At 33.9% G+C, this 18,413-nt stretch overlaps 1 protein-coding gene across 4 annotated transcripts in view; it reads right to left on the bottom strand.

Moving 5' to 3' along the window:
• Positions 1-18,413, bottom strand: part of PPARG (peroxisome proliferator activated receptor gamma) — a 119,340-nt gene that overhangs the window by 32,166 nt on the left and 68,761 nt on the right. For 3 of the 4 annotated variants that reach the window (XM_039886766.1, XM_039886764.1, XM_039886763.1), the window contains exons 3-5: positions 15,906-16,133; positions 13,705-13,874; positions 5,288-5,426 (exon numbers count right to left, since the gene is read on the bottom strand). In XM_039886766.1, coding sequence (XP_039742700.1) covers positions 5,288-5,426; positions 13,705-13,874; positions 15,906-16,125 — 529 coding nt within the window. In that variant the 5' untranslated portion in view covers positions 16,126-16,133. Of the gene's footprint in view, positions 1-5,287; positions 5,427-13,704; positions 13,875-15,905; positions 16,134-18,413 lie in introns of those variants that run through there. The other variant, XM_039886767.1, reaches the window with a different exon arrangement.

The following is an 18,413-nucleotide window of genomic DNA, read 5'->3' as shown; positions in this document are numbered from 1 at the left end:
GGCAATCTAATAACTATCATTTTCTAGCTCCTCTAAAGTAAAACAAGGAGCAGCAGACTGAACACCAATATTAAGTTATTTTTATGTAGGGGTAACATTTTTCAAACTATTTATAGAGGACATTTAAATATTTGCCTAGGTTTCTTTCCAAAGTAGAGATGAGCAACAAACATCACTGCCTCACCTTCTGACTCAGTCCCAGTCCCTGAAGTCTTATTTGACATCGTTTAATTCATTCATTGAACACCTGTTTAGTGCAAGACACTGTGCTAGACAGCCTGGACGGGGCTCCGCGGAGGGGGCAAGAAGGATGAAAAGGACATGTCTACTAGGGGAGATGCTAAAAATACACAGATTATTCTCTCTCTTATACCTCTCTTTACTAGCTCCTTCCTTTCCACCTAAGCAGATGTTTAGTTTTGACACTAATATTACCTCCCCTTCATGTTATCTTTCCTCAACTGAAGTTATTTAACGAGTAGTCTTCCTTCTCTGTCTGCATTGTCACTATTTACTTCCCAACCCACTGCAATCTAGCTTTCGCCTCATTTAAAATTTCCGAAACTACAAACGACTCCTGTCTATTCTTTCCTGAGATCTGGATTTTTATTTTTCACTTCTTCCTCTATTCCTACATCCCTTTATACACGGATGCTGTATATCCCATAAGCACTTCAAATACAACAAAAAACCAAACTTTCATTTATCCCTCCAGACTGTCTCCTCTTCCTGTTTTACTTTCTTGGTTAATTCATTTTATCACCCAAACTGAACACCTTGAATAACCTTTGACCAACCTCTGTCCCCTCAGACACTTGCATTCATTGGTCAGTGCTCTGATATTTCTCTCAATTCCACTTCTTCTCACCCATCCCAATGTCTTGTTTCATAATATTGCACTGGTGTTCTGATGAATTTCCCTGATTTTTCCCTCTCATTTAACCTTTTTACTGTTATCTATAGTAGCTTGGTTTCTGGCAATAAAGATCTGATCACTCTCTTGTTTTATAAGGCACAGTGTAGTGTCAAGGAAAGGTATAATACACAAAGAGGAAGAATGGAGAATTAGAAGTCTTATGGAAGAGAAGACATTTGAACTGGGCCTTGAATGCCAGGTAGAATTTAGACAGGGAACTGAAGGACATAATACAGAGGCCCACAGGTATTCCATCATAGGGCACTTTCCAGGAACAGTCAAGTACACAACTTGCCTGAAATATACGTGGAAAAAGAGCAGCAGTGGGATAAGGTGGAGGAGGCTGGACTGTGGGCAGTCATGAATGCCAGGTGGGTTTGAGTGACATAACTGTCATGTGCATTAGGACCTCTTACTTTGTTATATTTTCCTGAAAGTTAACATTTGGGTAACTTTCCTTGATACCACAAAGAAAAGACTAAAGAAAAAAAGAAGAACATGTTGGAATTTTAAATTTATTTGCCATACAGGTTTTCCTTTTTTGTAACATACACTAGGGCTTCTATTTAAAAGGAAGGAGAAAAACTACCTTAAAATGCTGTGCCACAAAAGTGTGCAACCATTTTTCTGGGTTTTTATTTTATTTTAAATTATTTTTAAGTTGTTGGCTTTTTTTTTTTTTAAGAATTATAAAGACCATCATTTCTATAATAGGACATCCTAATCAGCAAAGCTAAGATTTCACTAATTTTTACATTTATGAAAAACATAATTTTTATTCAAATCTCAATAGTACAGGAAAAACTTAGCCAAATAACTTATAAGTAACATAAGTCAATTCTTCAGATTATTTTTTTAAATGCACAGCCTACACTTATTTTATTATGTAGTTCATACACATGAAAATCAGTCCTGAATACAAAATATTGACTAGTCAGAATTCTTAATGACTAAATTATTTCATTAAAAATAAAGAGAACACATTTAAAAATGTGATACCAGAGATTTTGACAGCAGGACTTGAAAACGAAAATTATACTTCAGAAATCTATAAAACTGTGAGTGCCCATTTAATTGAAGAAGCAACATTAATCTGTGAGAGAGCATTTTTATCAAGATTCTGTAGATACCAGCTTCACTAATTCGAAATGTAAAACAAACAGTAGCTGATGCAATGATCCCTTAGTAAGTTAATTTTGGGTAGTCCAGGAAGTTGGCTCGCTATTTCTGCTCTACTTGCAATTGGAGCCTTTCTCTAAAGGTGTCTGGACAGGGTATTGAACTGACTGCACTTGGGATAACTCAGGAAGGCTTTGGAGCAATCAGTGGGACTGACCCATGGTCTAGAAATGATGGATTATTAAATGACCAAAATCATTGCAACGTGTATTTATCCTGATCATTACAGAAAAGAAATTGCTCCTAAAGCATATCAGACCAACACTCGGATGCTTTTACTACTCAATGCTGAAAATGGATATTTGGGAAACAATTTGAAGTTTCCAACTGGAAGAATGCTGAAATCATATCCTTCTATGATGTTTAGGTTACACGTCACAATTAAAATGTAAGTTCTATCTGAACATTAAGCAACTATACCATTTATACTTTCTTTAGCCCAGACTGCTTTTGTACTCTGGGGTTACAGTATTATGTGATCATCAAATGTATTGCCTTAAATTACTGAGCAAGTGATCAGAACATATAAAAGACCTGATTAAGGCATGACTTATATTTTTATGGCACCTAAACATATAGGTGAAAATTTTTAAATTCAGGCAACTGATGATGCCGGTTGCCTAAATATTTTGGAAGACTGTGACATAATCTGTAAGATACAGAATAGCTGGCTGAAAAGTGAAAAATTCAGTGAGGTAGATTACTTGATTTACATAGCATCATAGACTTTACAAAGTTGAAAGGCCTTAGAAGTCACTGATTTCAGTGATTTTCCAACAATATACCCCAGGGCCCTTAGGGCTCCTTGAACGTTACCTCAGAAGCCTCCTTCAAAGCTGGGGGTGGCTAGCTAATAGGGAAGCTAAACTCACAGAATGGGCTAAACAGAGACCAAAGAGTAGAAATAAAAGTAACACAGAATAGAGCAAATTTACTTTGGTGGATGTTCATTTCTTTCTGTGTGTACTAAAAACAGTGAAGTCCTGATTTTGGTATAACACTAAAAGCCTTATTTTGATAAATTGGTTGAGGTCCATTCACATAAAACATTAATAAAAAAGCATTCTATATGAATGGAAATCTCATTACTTTGGCCTCACATTGGCCAACGCAATGAGTTTTAAATAGTGACTAAGATCTCCTAGAAAACTTTGTATATTGAAATGTTTCCTTCATCAAGAAAACAGGCAAGGCAGGTCAAAACCTAGTCATTGAGTTTCCCTTCTGTATGTAGATCAAATGGATGTTTCCTTTTCTGTGCAGCAAACACATTCCCATCAAAACCTCTGAAAAGGGATTTTCTTAGTTATGTCTACAATCCTGTAAGTGCTGAACTGCATAAGTCTTTGATGCCATGACAATTCCTTTTATTTGTGGGGGGTGGGGGGGTGGGGGGGAAGCCTTTGCAAGAAGTACCAAACACTCCTGTCAAGGCTGCTCCTCTCTCTAAATAGAATAATAGTCATACGATGTCCAAAGATGACCTTATTCAGTTCATGATAACTTTCTCTGACTTTTCTGGGAAGAGAAAATTATATCCTCAATAATCACAAGGCTGGGCTTTAAATATTATTTGCCTATAAACAATAAGCAATAGGAGATATATTTTATATGTATGTATACAAGCAACAGGAAATATATTTTACATTGATGTGTGATGTGACAATTTTTTAAAGGACAAAAAATATAATTAAAAGCAGAACTGGCATGCTTTATTAGGCAGTCTTAGAGATAATGACCTCAAAGTCAAAGATTTCTTCATAAAGATAAAATAAGTTTATTTCAACTTGATTGCATCACCTAAAATACAACCCTTGACTTGAAAACATGCCCTTATGTTTTATGAGGTCTAAAATAAAAAGGAAATGGATGGAATTAAACCAGCAAATTATTTAGCAATCAATGACTGCAGTTATATGCTGCTACACAGCAGATGTAATTAATTGTTGAGAAAAGTTGGACCAAATTTCCATCCTGTCTAGAATACCTAATAGATCTAGTCATAATACATTCTTGCCTTTATAGGAAATGACACATATTAATGATAAAAAATATAATTTTTTAAACTATTTTTAAAAATTAGAGTATCGACCAATCATTCTCAAATATCTTGATGATTTCCTCTGTGAAAACCAAACATAGGCTTGATGAAATAAAAATTTAATTTTCACAGATGTTATGGAGTCCTTATAGATGAAGACTGACTTTAAAGATTATTCTCTTACTAGGTCAGTTTTGAGAGAGGTGAAGGCAAAAAAAAAAAAAAAAAAAGTAAAAACAGGATATCCAATGTAATAAGACTTTGAATTTAACTTGATTGCTTTGGCATTTTACATTTCTTGAGCCCATAATGAGTTTTTAAAGAACTGACTAATATTGACAAATATAATAATGTCAAGTTACATAAAAGTTTGTTTTGAGCTAGTTAACCAATCAGAGCTAAACAAAAAACAAGAACTATTTCTTCAAACAAGCTCATCTTCCATGATTTTACTGAGTTAGTTCTCCACAGTTCATGAAAAGATGGTTCTTCTCAGGTCTTCTACATTCTTCTCCTTAGGTCGACACCCAAATCATAAGCTCGATTTTAGATATAGGTTTAAAAAGTAGAAAGTTTTATTCTCTTATGTTTCTATAGACACTGAAGTTTTGTGGAACTTTTAAATATCTGCTTTATCCACAAGTCTGTATGCTTCTCCAAGTCAAAACAACTGCTATATCTATACTCACCTCTGCATAGTAAAGAGGAAAAAGAGTATATAAATCTAAATTCTGATAAGCCACTTAAAGTTCCATATCCAGAAATCTGCAAGATTTTCTTATATTTGATGTAGGAAGAAACTATTGATACACCTAAGTAAAGTATAATTCTGTTTTTAATACTATTAAAACAACATAAAAAAAATTATCACAATTTGCATTACATTTGTTTTAAAATACTACGGTTATTCCCATCACCTCCCAGATTTTCAAGTCTTTTCTCCTATTATGGCAGGTGCCCAACCACAGAGAAGATTCTGCACTAACAGCTGTGAAACTCTGAACTAAATGAGAAATGCTTTATCAGCATGCAATATTCTGAAATTTGGCATTCTGTGGAAAAACTGTGCACAATTTCAGCAATGGCCCTTGTGTCTACTGATCTGGCAGCCAGAATGAGAGTAATGTATGTGGTGCTAAGTGCTCACTTACCATTATGAGACATCCCCACAGCAAGGCATTTCTGAAACCGACAGTACTGACATTTATTTCTACTTTTTTTGTGGATCCGACAGTTAAGATCACACCTATCATAAATAAGCTTCAATCTGATTGTTCTCCGGAAGAAACCCTGCAAAGGGATAATGAAAAAAAGGAGCAAATTTTAAGTCTTTGTGACACACAGAAGCAGCAACATATGACTAAAGGTGCATTGGCCTGGGAATCAGAAAAGGTAGATTCTTGATTCAGTTCTGTCACTGGTGACTTGAGATAAATCACTTATCCTCTCTGGAACTCAATTTTCTTCGCTATGAAATAAAGAATCAGGGATCTCCAGTGTCTTGTTTTAGCCCTTCAGTGACCACATCCAACTAATGTCATTCGATGTATTTTGGCTCCACGTTTGCATTTCAGCATGCTCTAAGAAGTGCTCTGGATTTAATGTAATGCAAATAAAACACTATGTAATCAGTTCAGTGTCTCTGCAAGCCATTCCAATAGCATGCCCCAGCCTTTATAATTGTGCTAAGCAGTTTGGCAAAGTTATAGTCATTTCATTCTAAAATATGATCAGGGCCAATAAAAATCCATATGTGTATAACTTTTTGGAATTCTCTATGTTGCATAATTTCCTACAGAATTGGTTTCATTTATTTATGCAATTGAAAGAGTGTCTCATAATTGCTGTAGCCTACAAACAAAAAGAAATAATAGAAAATAACATGAGAAGTAATATATAAATCCTCAGAAAATCAATCGCTATCCCAAAATAACAAATATATCAATTTGAGGCTAATTAAATGCTGTTATACTTATATTTTTTGGAAAGACCTGAAAAAAATTCTAATTAGAAATGTTTTCTAACTTCATTTTTTCCCCCCAGAATATTCCTATTCATTTCTATTGTGTTCATTTTCATGAAACTCAGTTCTTAATTCTTCCAAATTTATCTGGTCCTGTTTGGTACAAAAAGCACTAAACTAGTATTGATTGCCACTTACTTGCCTTTTTACTTTCTCCATATTTCTTTCTTTAACTCTAGACAAGTTTATTCTACTGCTTACTTGACATCTTCACTTGGAAATCTAATAGCCCTCTCTAATCCAGCGTGGCCAACACACTGACATGACATCCTGATCTTACCCTGCAAATTACTTCATTGCAGCTTTTTCCATCTAGTTGATGCAACTCCATCCTCCCACTTTCTCAAGCCAAAATCCCTGAAGTCACTCTTGACTTTTCTTTCAGGTGGAAAGCTTTCTTTAAATAAGCACTTGCCTATTTCCTTCATTGTCTTCAAGTTTTGCTAACACCTCAACTTCTCAGTGAGGATGATCCACCCTATTTAATACTGCGGCCTGTCCCTACCCCCACCTCTCCTCTGGAACTTTTCATCTCCTTTATTCTGCTTAGTGTTTTTTTTCCAATAACACTTATGACTTTCTAACATGCCATATAATTTAATATTCATATTTACTTCTGCTCCTCTCCCACAGCCCAGTTAAAATTGTGAGCTCTACGGGTGAGAGGGGATGGTATCTTACACCCCTAGATGTCACCCAAAGACCATCAATAGTGCTCCATTAAAATTTGTTGAATGAATATGTGTGTCACTTAACTTCCTTTCTAGGCCTCACCCTTTCCATTTGTAAAACGAGGAGGTAATTTCCAGTTCACACGGTATGTAAAACTGAACAATATATTTCTTAGTTATGCTTGCTTTGGGGCTTTATTAAATGGTATCATACCCCATGTAGTTTTTTTTAGATTTTCATTTTTAAAAAGTAATATTAGGTTTCTAAAATTTATCCACTTTCTTGTGAGAAGCTATGATTTATTCATTTTCACAATTATATACTATTGTAAAACTATACTACAATTTATTAATCTATTCTTATGTTGATGATAATCTGAATTGTTGCCAATTTTTTGTTATTATGAATAATACTTCTATAGATATCTTATAAATATCTATCATGCACATGTGGAGTTTCTGGGTTGTACAATATTTGGATGTTAAATTTTGTAAGATAATGCCAAATTTTTTCCCAAAGTGATTATATCAGTTTATACTCTCACCAGCAGTTTACGAAAGTTTCTACTATCAGCTTTCTTAAGTTTTGACAATGTAGTATGTATAAAATAGAATCTAAGTAGGATCTTACTTTGTATGTCCCTGCTTTTTCATTTTCCAGTTTTCTAATGGATTGTCTTTTCTTAAAATTGATTTTTAGGCATTCTTTATACACTGTAGATACTAATCTGTTGTCTGATATCGGTGTTGCAAATATCTTCTCCTCTCTATGGCTTACTATCCTTTTTTACTCTCATTATTGAAAAATTATAGGGTACTCAGGTATTTTCTGTTTCATTTTGATTTTCATTATCTGTTTCACTTTGAATTCCATCATCTTTCTTCTTCCATTGCTGCTGTTGAGACGTCTGCTGTCAATCAATTTTGAAGGCATTTTTTTTCTTTTCTCTTGGTTGCTTTTATATAGTCTCTTTGTCATTAGTATTCTGCAGCTTTTTACTGCACTGTCTGGACATGAATTTCTTTTCATTTATCTTCTTGGACATGTTGTTTTCTGTATATGGTTTCACTTGTTCGTCAGTTCTGACACTCCAATTAGATAGGTGTTAGACTTTCTTACTCTATCCTTTGATATTTCTGAACTTTTTTATATTTCCCATCTTCTTCATTATTTATTATTTATATTTTATTATTATTTATTATTTATATTTCCCATCGTCATTAAATTAGTCACTAATGCTGATTGCAGGAGTAAATATCAGAATAGCAGTCAAATAAGATTACATATATATAATTATAATAGCAAAAGTTCATCAGTGAGAACAGTTCTGTATATAACTCTTCTATTCATTAGTAAGAAAGATATGTTTTTAATATTCAAAGATCCTTCGAGAACTAAAAGAGGCTTCAAATCATAGCAGATTCTGAATAGGACATATTCTTTAAGACACTAAGGTCTCATTTTCAGTAATTTCCTTGCATTTTTCTTCTAGTTCAGTAATCCTTTCTTCCACTGTCTCCACTGTATGCTATTTTTGAACTGTTATTTCAGTAATTATATTTTTACTTTTAGAAGTTCCACTTGGTTTATTTTCAAATCCACCTGGTCATTCCTGATAGTCTATTGTTGCTTGTTGATTGATGCAATTATTCTGCCCTCTTTCTTTAAATATACGTAGGTGTTCTATATTCTGTATCAGGCAATCCCAATATCTGCTTTCCTTGCATAAGAGCTGAGGGGTTCAAATCCTTTTTTTATATTTATTTCTGATGAATGTCATTCATGTTAACTACCTATGTGCTTGCTGATATTTTATTGAACTAATTTCTTGACCTTAAACTATGGAAATCCTTCAGGATCTAAATTTGGAATTCTTTCCTCCAAAAAGAGTTTGTAGATGCTTCTGTTGGAAGCCGAGGGGTGCCACTGACTTATGACTATTTCAAATTGCCTTAAGAATTCTGGCTCGATTCAAAAGCCCCGGACTCAGCACCTCCTCACTGACGGCCCCTAATACTCTTGTAGGCACCTGCCTTTGGGGCAGTGCTGCACCTCAGCACTCCTATGGGCATCTATCATGAGGGAAACCCCACCCCTCTAAGTGTGTCTGTAGTTCCCAGCTCAAACTTAGGATTTGCTTATTTGTTTGTTCTGTTATTGTTGGTTGTTTTGGAGAGTTTTCCCTTCCTCTTCGAGATCACCAATATCTCAAAGAATATGTCCTATGTAGGATCTGCTAGAAGTCAAAGCCTCCTTAATTCTCTTGAATTAACTTTTGAATATTAAAAAGGTTTTTTTCCTCACTTATTAAAAGACAGTTAATGTCAGAATTGTTCTCACTGATAAACATTGTTGGGAAATTTTGTTTTGATTTTTGCCACTGGGATCATGTTTTATGATATTCTTTGACCATTTTTCTGATCTTTACTTTTTAAAACTAGTATTAGTGGTTGAAAATACTGCTTGGCTAGCTCAATGAGGCAGTATTCAAGTATTTGACTGGCTGGAGAAGAAAGATCTTCCTCTCCAGCCAGTCAAATATAACATAAGAGAATTATGTTATATTTAAGTTTAGCCCTTATAATGCAAATTTTTGTTTTGACTCACATGGTATCTTTCAAAGTGCATCGCATTCTTTTTGTGATGATTCAGGGTCTTTCAATGTTAAAAGATAATTATTCTGTATATTATTTATGTATAGTATATGTACATAAAATCTTGAACTGACTATATACAGACTCCAGCACACCACTTGGAACTTACTTTTACTTTTTGTTTTAAACACCAACTTCATGATAACCATCTGTTTTCTTGTCATTTGACTCAAGAAATCTAGCGAGGAAGATAAAAGGCTATTGCTAAGTGTCTTCCTGCGAGACTACTGATCTGAAGAATGAAGCAGGCTTCTCCAAAGTTTCTTCATATTACTGATAAAGAAACACTTTTTAACAATACTCTTATGTATTATTTCAGAGTCCATAAAACAATGTGCAATTTCAAACACTTACTCTTATGATTATCATGAAGTCTGTGAATTGGTGTAATGGAATGCATCAGTCACCATTTCAGAAAATTGTTTTGTGTATATACTTATTCTGAAGGCTTTGTATTTGTCTGTGACAAGGTGATGCCTGTTTTTTCTTAGTTTTGCCTTTTAGAAATTTTTCTTCAACCTCTCCTTAATTGTTTTACTTTTAATAAAACTTCAGGTGCAATGAGACCTAAGAATGATATTGTTAATTTTACAATAAGATTAAAAGCCTTGTGCTGGGCCTACATTCAGCTTTCCTGTGAAGTGTATAGCCCACAGAAGCTGAATCAATGAACTACCACTGGCAGGTGGGAATATACTAAAAACTCTTCCTGAGGTAGAGTCTTACATAAAAACACAAAAATAGATTACATTGTGTTGTATGATAGATTGTATTTACTTATATCTTTAAGTAAATCTATGGTTCTAAAATGATCTTTCATTAGAGATACAAAAATATGATGAAACCTATTAGAGAAAAAATAAGTGTCCAAAAAAAAGGACAGCTTTGCAAGCCTCTAAGGTATTTATATCTTTTAGTAGCCAAAGGTTATATTTTACCCAAGAATCTGCTATTATTTCACTTTAATCCAAATCCACATTTTTTATTTGTGTTTGAATTTTGGCAAGAATCACTGATATAAACCTTTTCCACTGGCGTTGTAAAATTGTTTAAGATCTACTAACAGCTATCTTAAACAATATAACTATTCCTTTCAATCCATAAATTAGTCTGTAGGTTTGTGGTCAACTGTATTTTAATTATGGGTATATCCTATATTCTACTGAAATGACAAACATTAAACTGCTGAAGCACCTTTCAGAAAATACATGCAGGCAACTCAAACACATTGGTTAATTTTACTTTCCTAGCTCTTATCACTGAGTATTGTTGATAAACTAAGATGATACCTTTAATTACTACCTGTCACTGGTCTAATTTAGCTGCAATCAGAGTATGGTAGCAATTTAGTTTACTTCCAAAGTAGCAAAGAATGAGTATTTCTTCAGCTTCAATGCCTTATAACAGTGATTTTCAAACATTTTGATCTCAGGACCCCTTACTCTATTAAAAATTTTTGAGGACCCCAAAGAGCTTTAGTTTATGTGGGTTATATTTACTGATATTTACCAGACTAGAAATTGAAAATGAGACATTATTATATATAAGAATATACAAACATTCCATTAGGCATCAGAGCTGTTATCATTCCATGTCATGTAGCTTCTGGAACATTTCACTTACACTTCTGAGCAAATAAGAGTGCAAATGGTAAACAACAACATAGTATTATTATGAAAATAGTTTTAACCTCATGGGTGCTTTGAAAGGGTCTTAGGGACTCCTAGAGGTCTTCAGACCGCACTTGGAGAACTGCTAACTTATACTTGGAGAAGCCAAATTATATTATTCCACTAATATTTTTAAGGTTTTTATCTTTAAAATGAGTACATGTCTATTTTCCCTGCCAAGTTAGCACAACTTTTGCATTTTAGTCTAGGAAGTCTGTAATCCATATTTGGATGGTTTGCAAGGTGCTACAGGTTAGTATATAATACTCTTAATTTTCTTCTATGGTTTTTACTTGTTTGTTTATCTATGGTTAGTTAAGGACTCCCCTGTATTCTGCAGGTTTTATTAAGTATTTATTCTCCATCTCTGCTTTAGAACTCTTCCTGTTCCTGACTTGAAGGCACAAAGATTTTCTCCTCCCTCTTCTCTGTCTCTTTTTTGCTACCTTTCTTCTTTGCTTGCTTTTATCTTCAAAGGTTTTGTGCCTTCAGAACTTAGCTTTTATCACTATAACCAACTACCGACAATGTTTCTCTTTCAGTTTTTAGCTGTTCTCAGTAATGTTAACTTTACACAAATATATGACTAATAGAATCATGGTGGAACTATTTGCTTAAATGTTCTAAGTGCTTTATCAGCTCATAAAAAAACAATAATTCATTGTGGAAACTTAACTAATCATACTGTTTTCATTTATTTATCAACATAAATTACCAAGATGACCAAAACTAAATGGTATCTTCAGGTTATTTCTCAAAATTTAGCAACAATTTACTCACCCCAAAATTGTGTAAATCTAACTCAATAAAATGATATGTTTTTACTGATCACTGAGATCTTAAATAACTAACTATAATGATTTCATAAAAGATTATAGATATTTTAGTTTGGTTTTAATCATAGATTGAATGGGTTTTAGTCTTTTACATGAAAGCATCTATTGCCAGCAGTTTTTCAAGCAGTCATTTTGGAATGTTACACCTTAAATATGAGTGAGACATTGGAAAGCTAATCTAACCAAGTCATTTTACACATGGGGTGACTGAGAGTTAAAGTGTTTTTGTGATTGGTTAGTGACTGGGCAAGTGGCCCAGGTTACTACTAACTTTTCTTTTCACTTTATTAGGTTGCCTTTAGAGTAATAAACTATTTAAATTGCAGAAATATTAGAGATCATCTAATTCAATACCATCATTTTATAGATGCAAAAACTTATGCAGAATGTTGTTAAAGATGATATATACAAAAGCATCTTGTACAGTATCTGGTGATAGTAGAAATTCAATAAATAGTCATTTCTTTTTTTTGGCCCACAATCCAGTTAGGAACCCAGATGTTCTAACGTCTACCTAACTGCTGTTGTATATCTTTATTCTTAATAAAAAGCCTAACTGAGGATTGAATTTGACTTATATAAGTATTGTTTATTTTACAAGATAAGTATTTTTAATAATATTTTTATATTTATAAAATACATAAATTTATTTAAAATTTATATTTATAAAAATTTATAAAAGGCAAATACTTATTTTGTAAGGTAAATATGAACAATTTATTCTGAGTCCTGGAGTATATACTAAAACTATTCTACTATGATTTTATTCACGTAGCATATTAAAATTATTTTAAGAGACTACATATTAAAATATGAGTGGATTAACGCTTTCTTAATAATTGGGCAGATTACTACTAAATGTTTGAACTTTCCAAAAATGCTCTTTTCACAAAGAAAAAAGGTTATGAGAAGCAGTACCTCCTTTCCAAAATAGTGATATCTTTTTGCCTGTCCATAATAACACAGCTCAAACTGATGGTGGAATAAGAAAACGCAGGGCACTGGTTTAGGAGTCAGAAGACATATGTTCTAGTCCTAGCTCTGCCACTTACTAATGAATGACTACAGGAAAGTCTCACTAATTCATGATTTTTATTTCTGTAAAGTGGCTATATATAAGCTCAACATTACAGGACTGTTCTAAGGCTCAAATGAAGATTATCTATCTATCTATCTATTATCTATCTAATCTGCCAACCCTTACATATATAAAATATTACATGGCATAGTGAGAAAAAAAAAAAACATTGGAAGAGTCAGGAAATCTGGCTTCTGGGCCAGCTCCTCACTGTGTTGCCATGACACCTTGATTAAGTCACCTAAAAAAAATCGGCAAGATGCAAGGGTTGACTAAGATCAGTACCTCATAGGAACAATTTAGAGAAAGGAAAGTGAGGCAAAATAGCCTTGCTTTTATCAACTTTCTTAGGTTTTCATATGTATCATTTGAATAATGTTGTTTTACCAAAAAAAATGGTTTGAGTCTACGGCCATGCTACCCTGAACCTGCCCGATCTCGTCTGATCTCAGAAGCTAAACCTGGTTAGTACTTGGATGGGAAACGACCTAGGAATACCAGGTGCTGTAGGCGTTAAAAAAAAAATGGTTTGACAATATTATCTCAATTCCTTATCATGTGTTTACAACAGGAAATGAAATAATAGGTAAATTTTTAGCAAATTCTTTGAAGAAAGAAAAAACATTTTTTTTCACCTTGCATCCTTCACAAGCATGAACTCCATAGTGAAACCCAGAAGCTTTATCTCCACAGACACGGCATTCGATTGCCATGAGGGAGTTGGAAGGCTCCTCGTGAGGCTTATTGTACAGCTGAGTCTTTTCAGAATAATAAGGTGGGGATGCAGGCTCCACTTTGATTGCATCTGTGTATAGAAAAATGTGAGCAGATAATTATCACATAAAAAGCAATGTTAAAAAGGCAATAGGGCAAGTCACTATAGTACATCTTAATGCCATATTTTTATTAAGTGTAGAAGCACTATGGAACATGAAAAGACACAGGAAAAAAAGTAAACTTTGTAATCACAGGCAAGTTACAACACCTCTGAGCCTCACCTGTAGAAATAAAATGGGGAAGGGAATTAAGCCAGTGGTTCTATGACCCTGCTACACCCTGTCATACTAAAGCTCTAACAGACAATATATAGTATTTGAACAATTAAGGTTATTTTGCTACATAATGTGCTATATTTGGTATTTCCACAATATTAAATTGTATATTTTTATTTAAATGTTGCACTCTAGAAATATTTGTTTTCTTCATTTTCTGTGTTCCTCAGAGTCCAAATATAAGTGAAATCATATGGTATTTGTCTCTGAAATATTTCACTTAGCATAATATCCTCTAGGTCCATCCATGTCATTGCAAATGGTTTTCATTTTTTTTCATGGCTGAGTAATATTCCATGTGTGTGTGTGTGTGTGTGTGTGTGTGTGTGTTTATATATACTGTGTGTATGCATGTCACTAATCATCTATTGATGGGCACTTACATTGCTTCCATATCTTGGCTATTGTAAATAGCGCTGCTGTGAACACAGGGGTGACCATATCTTTTCGAATTAGTGTTTTGGATTTCTTTAGATAAATATCCAGAAGGGCAATTGCTGGGTCATAAGGTAGTTCTAGTTTCAATTTTTTGAGGAACCTCCAAACTGTTTTCCATAGTGGCTGTACCAATTTGCAATCTCATCAACAGTGTACAAGGGTTCTCTTTTCTCTACATCTTTGCCAATACTTGTTTTTTGATTTATTGATGATAGCCATTCTGACAAGTGTGAGATGGTATCTCACTGTGATTTTAATTTGCATTTCTCTGATGAGTAGTCTTTTCATATGTTTATTGGCCATCAGTATGTCCTCTTTGAAGAAATATCTATTCAGGTTTTACATTTTAGAAGTATTTTTAAATTACTCTTGCAAAAGAAACACAGAAGGAACATTGCCATGAAAAGGTAATGGTAAGCCCAGACTGAAGGTAAATGAAAAATAAGAGAGCAGGTTACCATCAGTGTTGAGTCAGAAAAGGTGGTTTGTAAAATGATGTTTGATACTGAGGAACCTATGGAAAGTAAGCACTACCTTTCCACTGGTTAGGATCAGGTCTATTAAATTCCCATATTAGGCTCTAACTGAAAACCACACACATAAATATAACCAAGTATATCATTTATATTTTTAAAAAAACCCTAGAAATACAGGAGATTCCTACTTATTGTCAAGTAATGGTTGCCAATTACACAGTGGTGACTTTGGAAAACTGGTATTATTAGCACACAAAGAGCTAAAAAAATCAAGGAAATAGCATCAGAGAAACTTATTTTATCTTGAAAAGTAGTTTTAGTTTTTCCTGAGTCTGATGTTTTGATGTGAATTGAATTAATGGCATGAAGATTTATTAATAGACTACAATGTCAAAATTTAAATTTGTGCTGAAAAATCGGTTTCATGTAAGCTTCTCATATGGCAGAATTAGAAGAAATGGATCAATATTTAGTAACTTGGTGATGATAACTTATATAAGGTAGCAAATTTTTACTTACTAACTTATAGGTGACCAAAAGAATTCAAAGTTTGGGTGATGGACTCTTAACCTGAGATAAACCTGGCAATGTAATCATGCTAGAAAATGCTTCTAAGAAAAATCAAGAAAAGAAAGAAGAGAGAAAGGAAGAAAAGAGGGAAAAAAGGAAAGAATGATCTGGGGAATTTACACACTGCCTTCCTTTTTGGTATATTGTAAATACCTAATATTTCATGGATAATTGGATGAATAAATGAATGGTAACTGTCTTTTCTATAGAGTTTTCATCTCTGGAGAACTTATTCCAGTGTTATTGAGATCAGTCTAATTCTAGTCTTAGTAGTATGAAAAGTGAAAATAAACATCATACTTTGGTACTCTTGGAGCTTCAGGTCATACTTATAATCAGCAACCATTGGGTCAGCTCTTGCAAATGGAATGTCTTCATAGTGTGGGGTAGAAATGCTGGAGAAATCAACAGTGGTGAAGGGCTTGATGTCAAAGGCGTGGGAGTGGTCATCCATTACAGAAAGATCCACGGAGCTGATTCCAAAGTTGGTGGGCCAAAATGGCATCTCTGTGTCAACCATGGTAATTTCTGAAATGAAAAAAAAGAACAGCTATGGAGTTGGTCCTAGAAGACAGAGCAATCCTCTAAAGATATACAGAAAGGGAACTGAAAGAGTGTTTGGTAAAGTGATCTCATCCAGTTTACCACAGTAAGAGAAGAGAACATAAGCACCTTCCTAGTGCTGTCTAGGTTGTTTTACCAAAGGAGGAGAAGACACCCCTTATCTGGATATCACAGTAGAGAACCATATGATAGCATCGACGTGTACAGTGTACCCAGATAAATGTTCTGTGAACAGCCCTGTTCTCATTATCTTCCACAGAAGATCATTAATTAGATTTGTTAATGATTTTCAAAAAGTACAGAGTTCTGGGAAAATTTTCTTAAATTTGGAGAGCCTAAATATTTTTCTCTTAGGATGAAAATTTTGCTCCTCCATTTGTGTTTGTAATGCTTTTGTGTGACAGAAAAACTGGTATATTAAATTTAGGTAATAATTTATTATTTAACTACATTATAAAATCATTTTGTTCTTAAAAGTAATACCAAGATGAGTCTTTTAAAAAAGGGATGATCCATTCTGTGCTATGAAAACTTACTTAAATATGTTTTCTGTATATACATCCTTCCTTAACGAGGAGAAAGTGTTCCCTACAGAATGAAGAGGTTCGAGATATGTGAAAATATATTCGATTATCAATGAAAAAATATTAAAATGAGAATCTAGCCCAGCATTAATTTTAAGCCACTCCCAAACTAAAACCAAAACAAAACAAAAATGGAAACAAGAAAACGTATAACAGACAAAGGTAAAAACACTGATATGAATTCTAAGGCCACAGAGTAACTCATTTCATGAACTGCTTGCTTAAGACGATATATGCTACAAGCATTTTTCTAAATATGATTTGTGGCCACAGTCAGTAAAATAAAACCCTGAGAGAGTTTGGTTCTAATTATTTAATGTGGACTTAGAGTGACCAGAGTATGTAGACTTTAAATCTTTATGCAATAGGAACCCATCTGACTTGGTTTACCTGAAACCAGAAAATGATGCCAAAAAAGCAGTCACAAAGTATTTTAAATGTTAACTTTTTGGTCAAAAACACCAGTAGAAAGTTGTGGGAATTTGAGACTGCTGACATTGGTGACAAATAAATGAACTGCTCATAAACTCTAGGGCTCCTGAAATCATAGGCTTATCTGTCTTATTTGCAGTCATAACCCCATCACCTAGCAAAAGGCTTGGCTCATGGTAGGTGCTCATTAAATATTTATTTATTAAATACTAAATGAATTAATAAGGTGGCCGTGAAATTTTAGCAAAAGAGGCAGGGAAGGGGGAAGCAAACTGATATTTATTGAGTACCTCCCACATACCAGACACATTCTAACTTTTAATCCATGTAACCCAAGATATTATCCCCACTTTAGAAATAAGAAAGCTAGGACTACAGAAGGAAAGGAACTTGCCCAGTGTCCAACAGCTAGTAAGTAGAGAATTCAAACTTGTGACTGACCCGGAAATGCTGTTCTGTATATATTCTCTTTATCCTCTCATTGATGAAAATGGTTTATGGAGGAAGGGCTGCTCTCCTAGAGGTATCTGGGAATGAGTCTCTCACATTTTCCCAGCAAGCAGAGAGCTAAGGAATTTATTCTCAAAGGCTGATTCTTGCATGAGGTTAAAGATTCCAGTTGTGGTCTTCATAAGAAAAACAAAGTGCTTTGAAAACACAAATAAGGAGACTAGTCCTGTGAATGTGCTTCAGTGGTTCCAAGAGGACTCATTAGGCACTGTTTGGGTTCACATGTCTGAATATCTACATAAGCAAGTACCCAAACAACCTTAAGTTATCTATGTTACAGTGTAAACACTACACACCAAAAAGAAGAATGTGTATTGGTAATAGCTTAAAGGTCATACTGGGTCTCAATGACAGCCAGAAGAAAGTGTGCTGTTAATGACAGGGTCATCCATCAAACTGAATCCTTTGTCTCAAAATTCATCTAAATCTATATAACCCAGGTCACTCCATTTACTTTGCCCATCTCCTCAGCATGCTTATTTCACATTTCTCTAACCATTTTTCTTAGTATAAATTACTTTTATTTCAAAATATAGCTATTTTATCTCGATTGTAATATCTATAAAAGTGGGTTTATCAACTATTTCTCATTATGTCTATTGCAAACAAAATAAAGGTTGACTAAGTTGAGTTAAAGTTAGGGTACGAGCCTCTGTACGAAGACAGGGAAAGAAAATAAGGATGCAAAAATATGTATTGCAAGAAAAATTGGTTGCTC

Source organism: Pteropus medius, unplaced genomic scaffold (genome assembly GCF_902729225.1).
Source record: "Pteropus medius unplaced genomic scaffold, Ma_sr-lr_union100, whole genome shotgun sequence".
Lineage (NCBI taxonomy): Eukaryota > Metazoa > Chordata > Mammalia > Chiroptera > Pteropodidae > Pteropus > Pteropus medius.
This window is presented reverse-complemented; position numbering and strand designations above follow the sequence as displayed.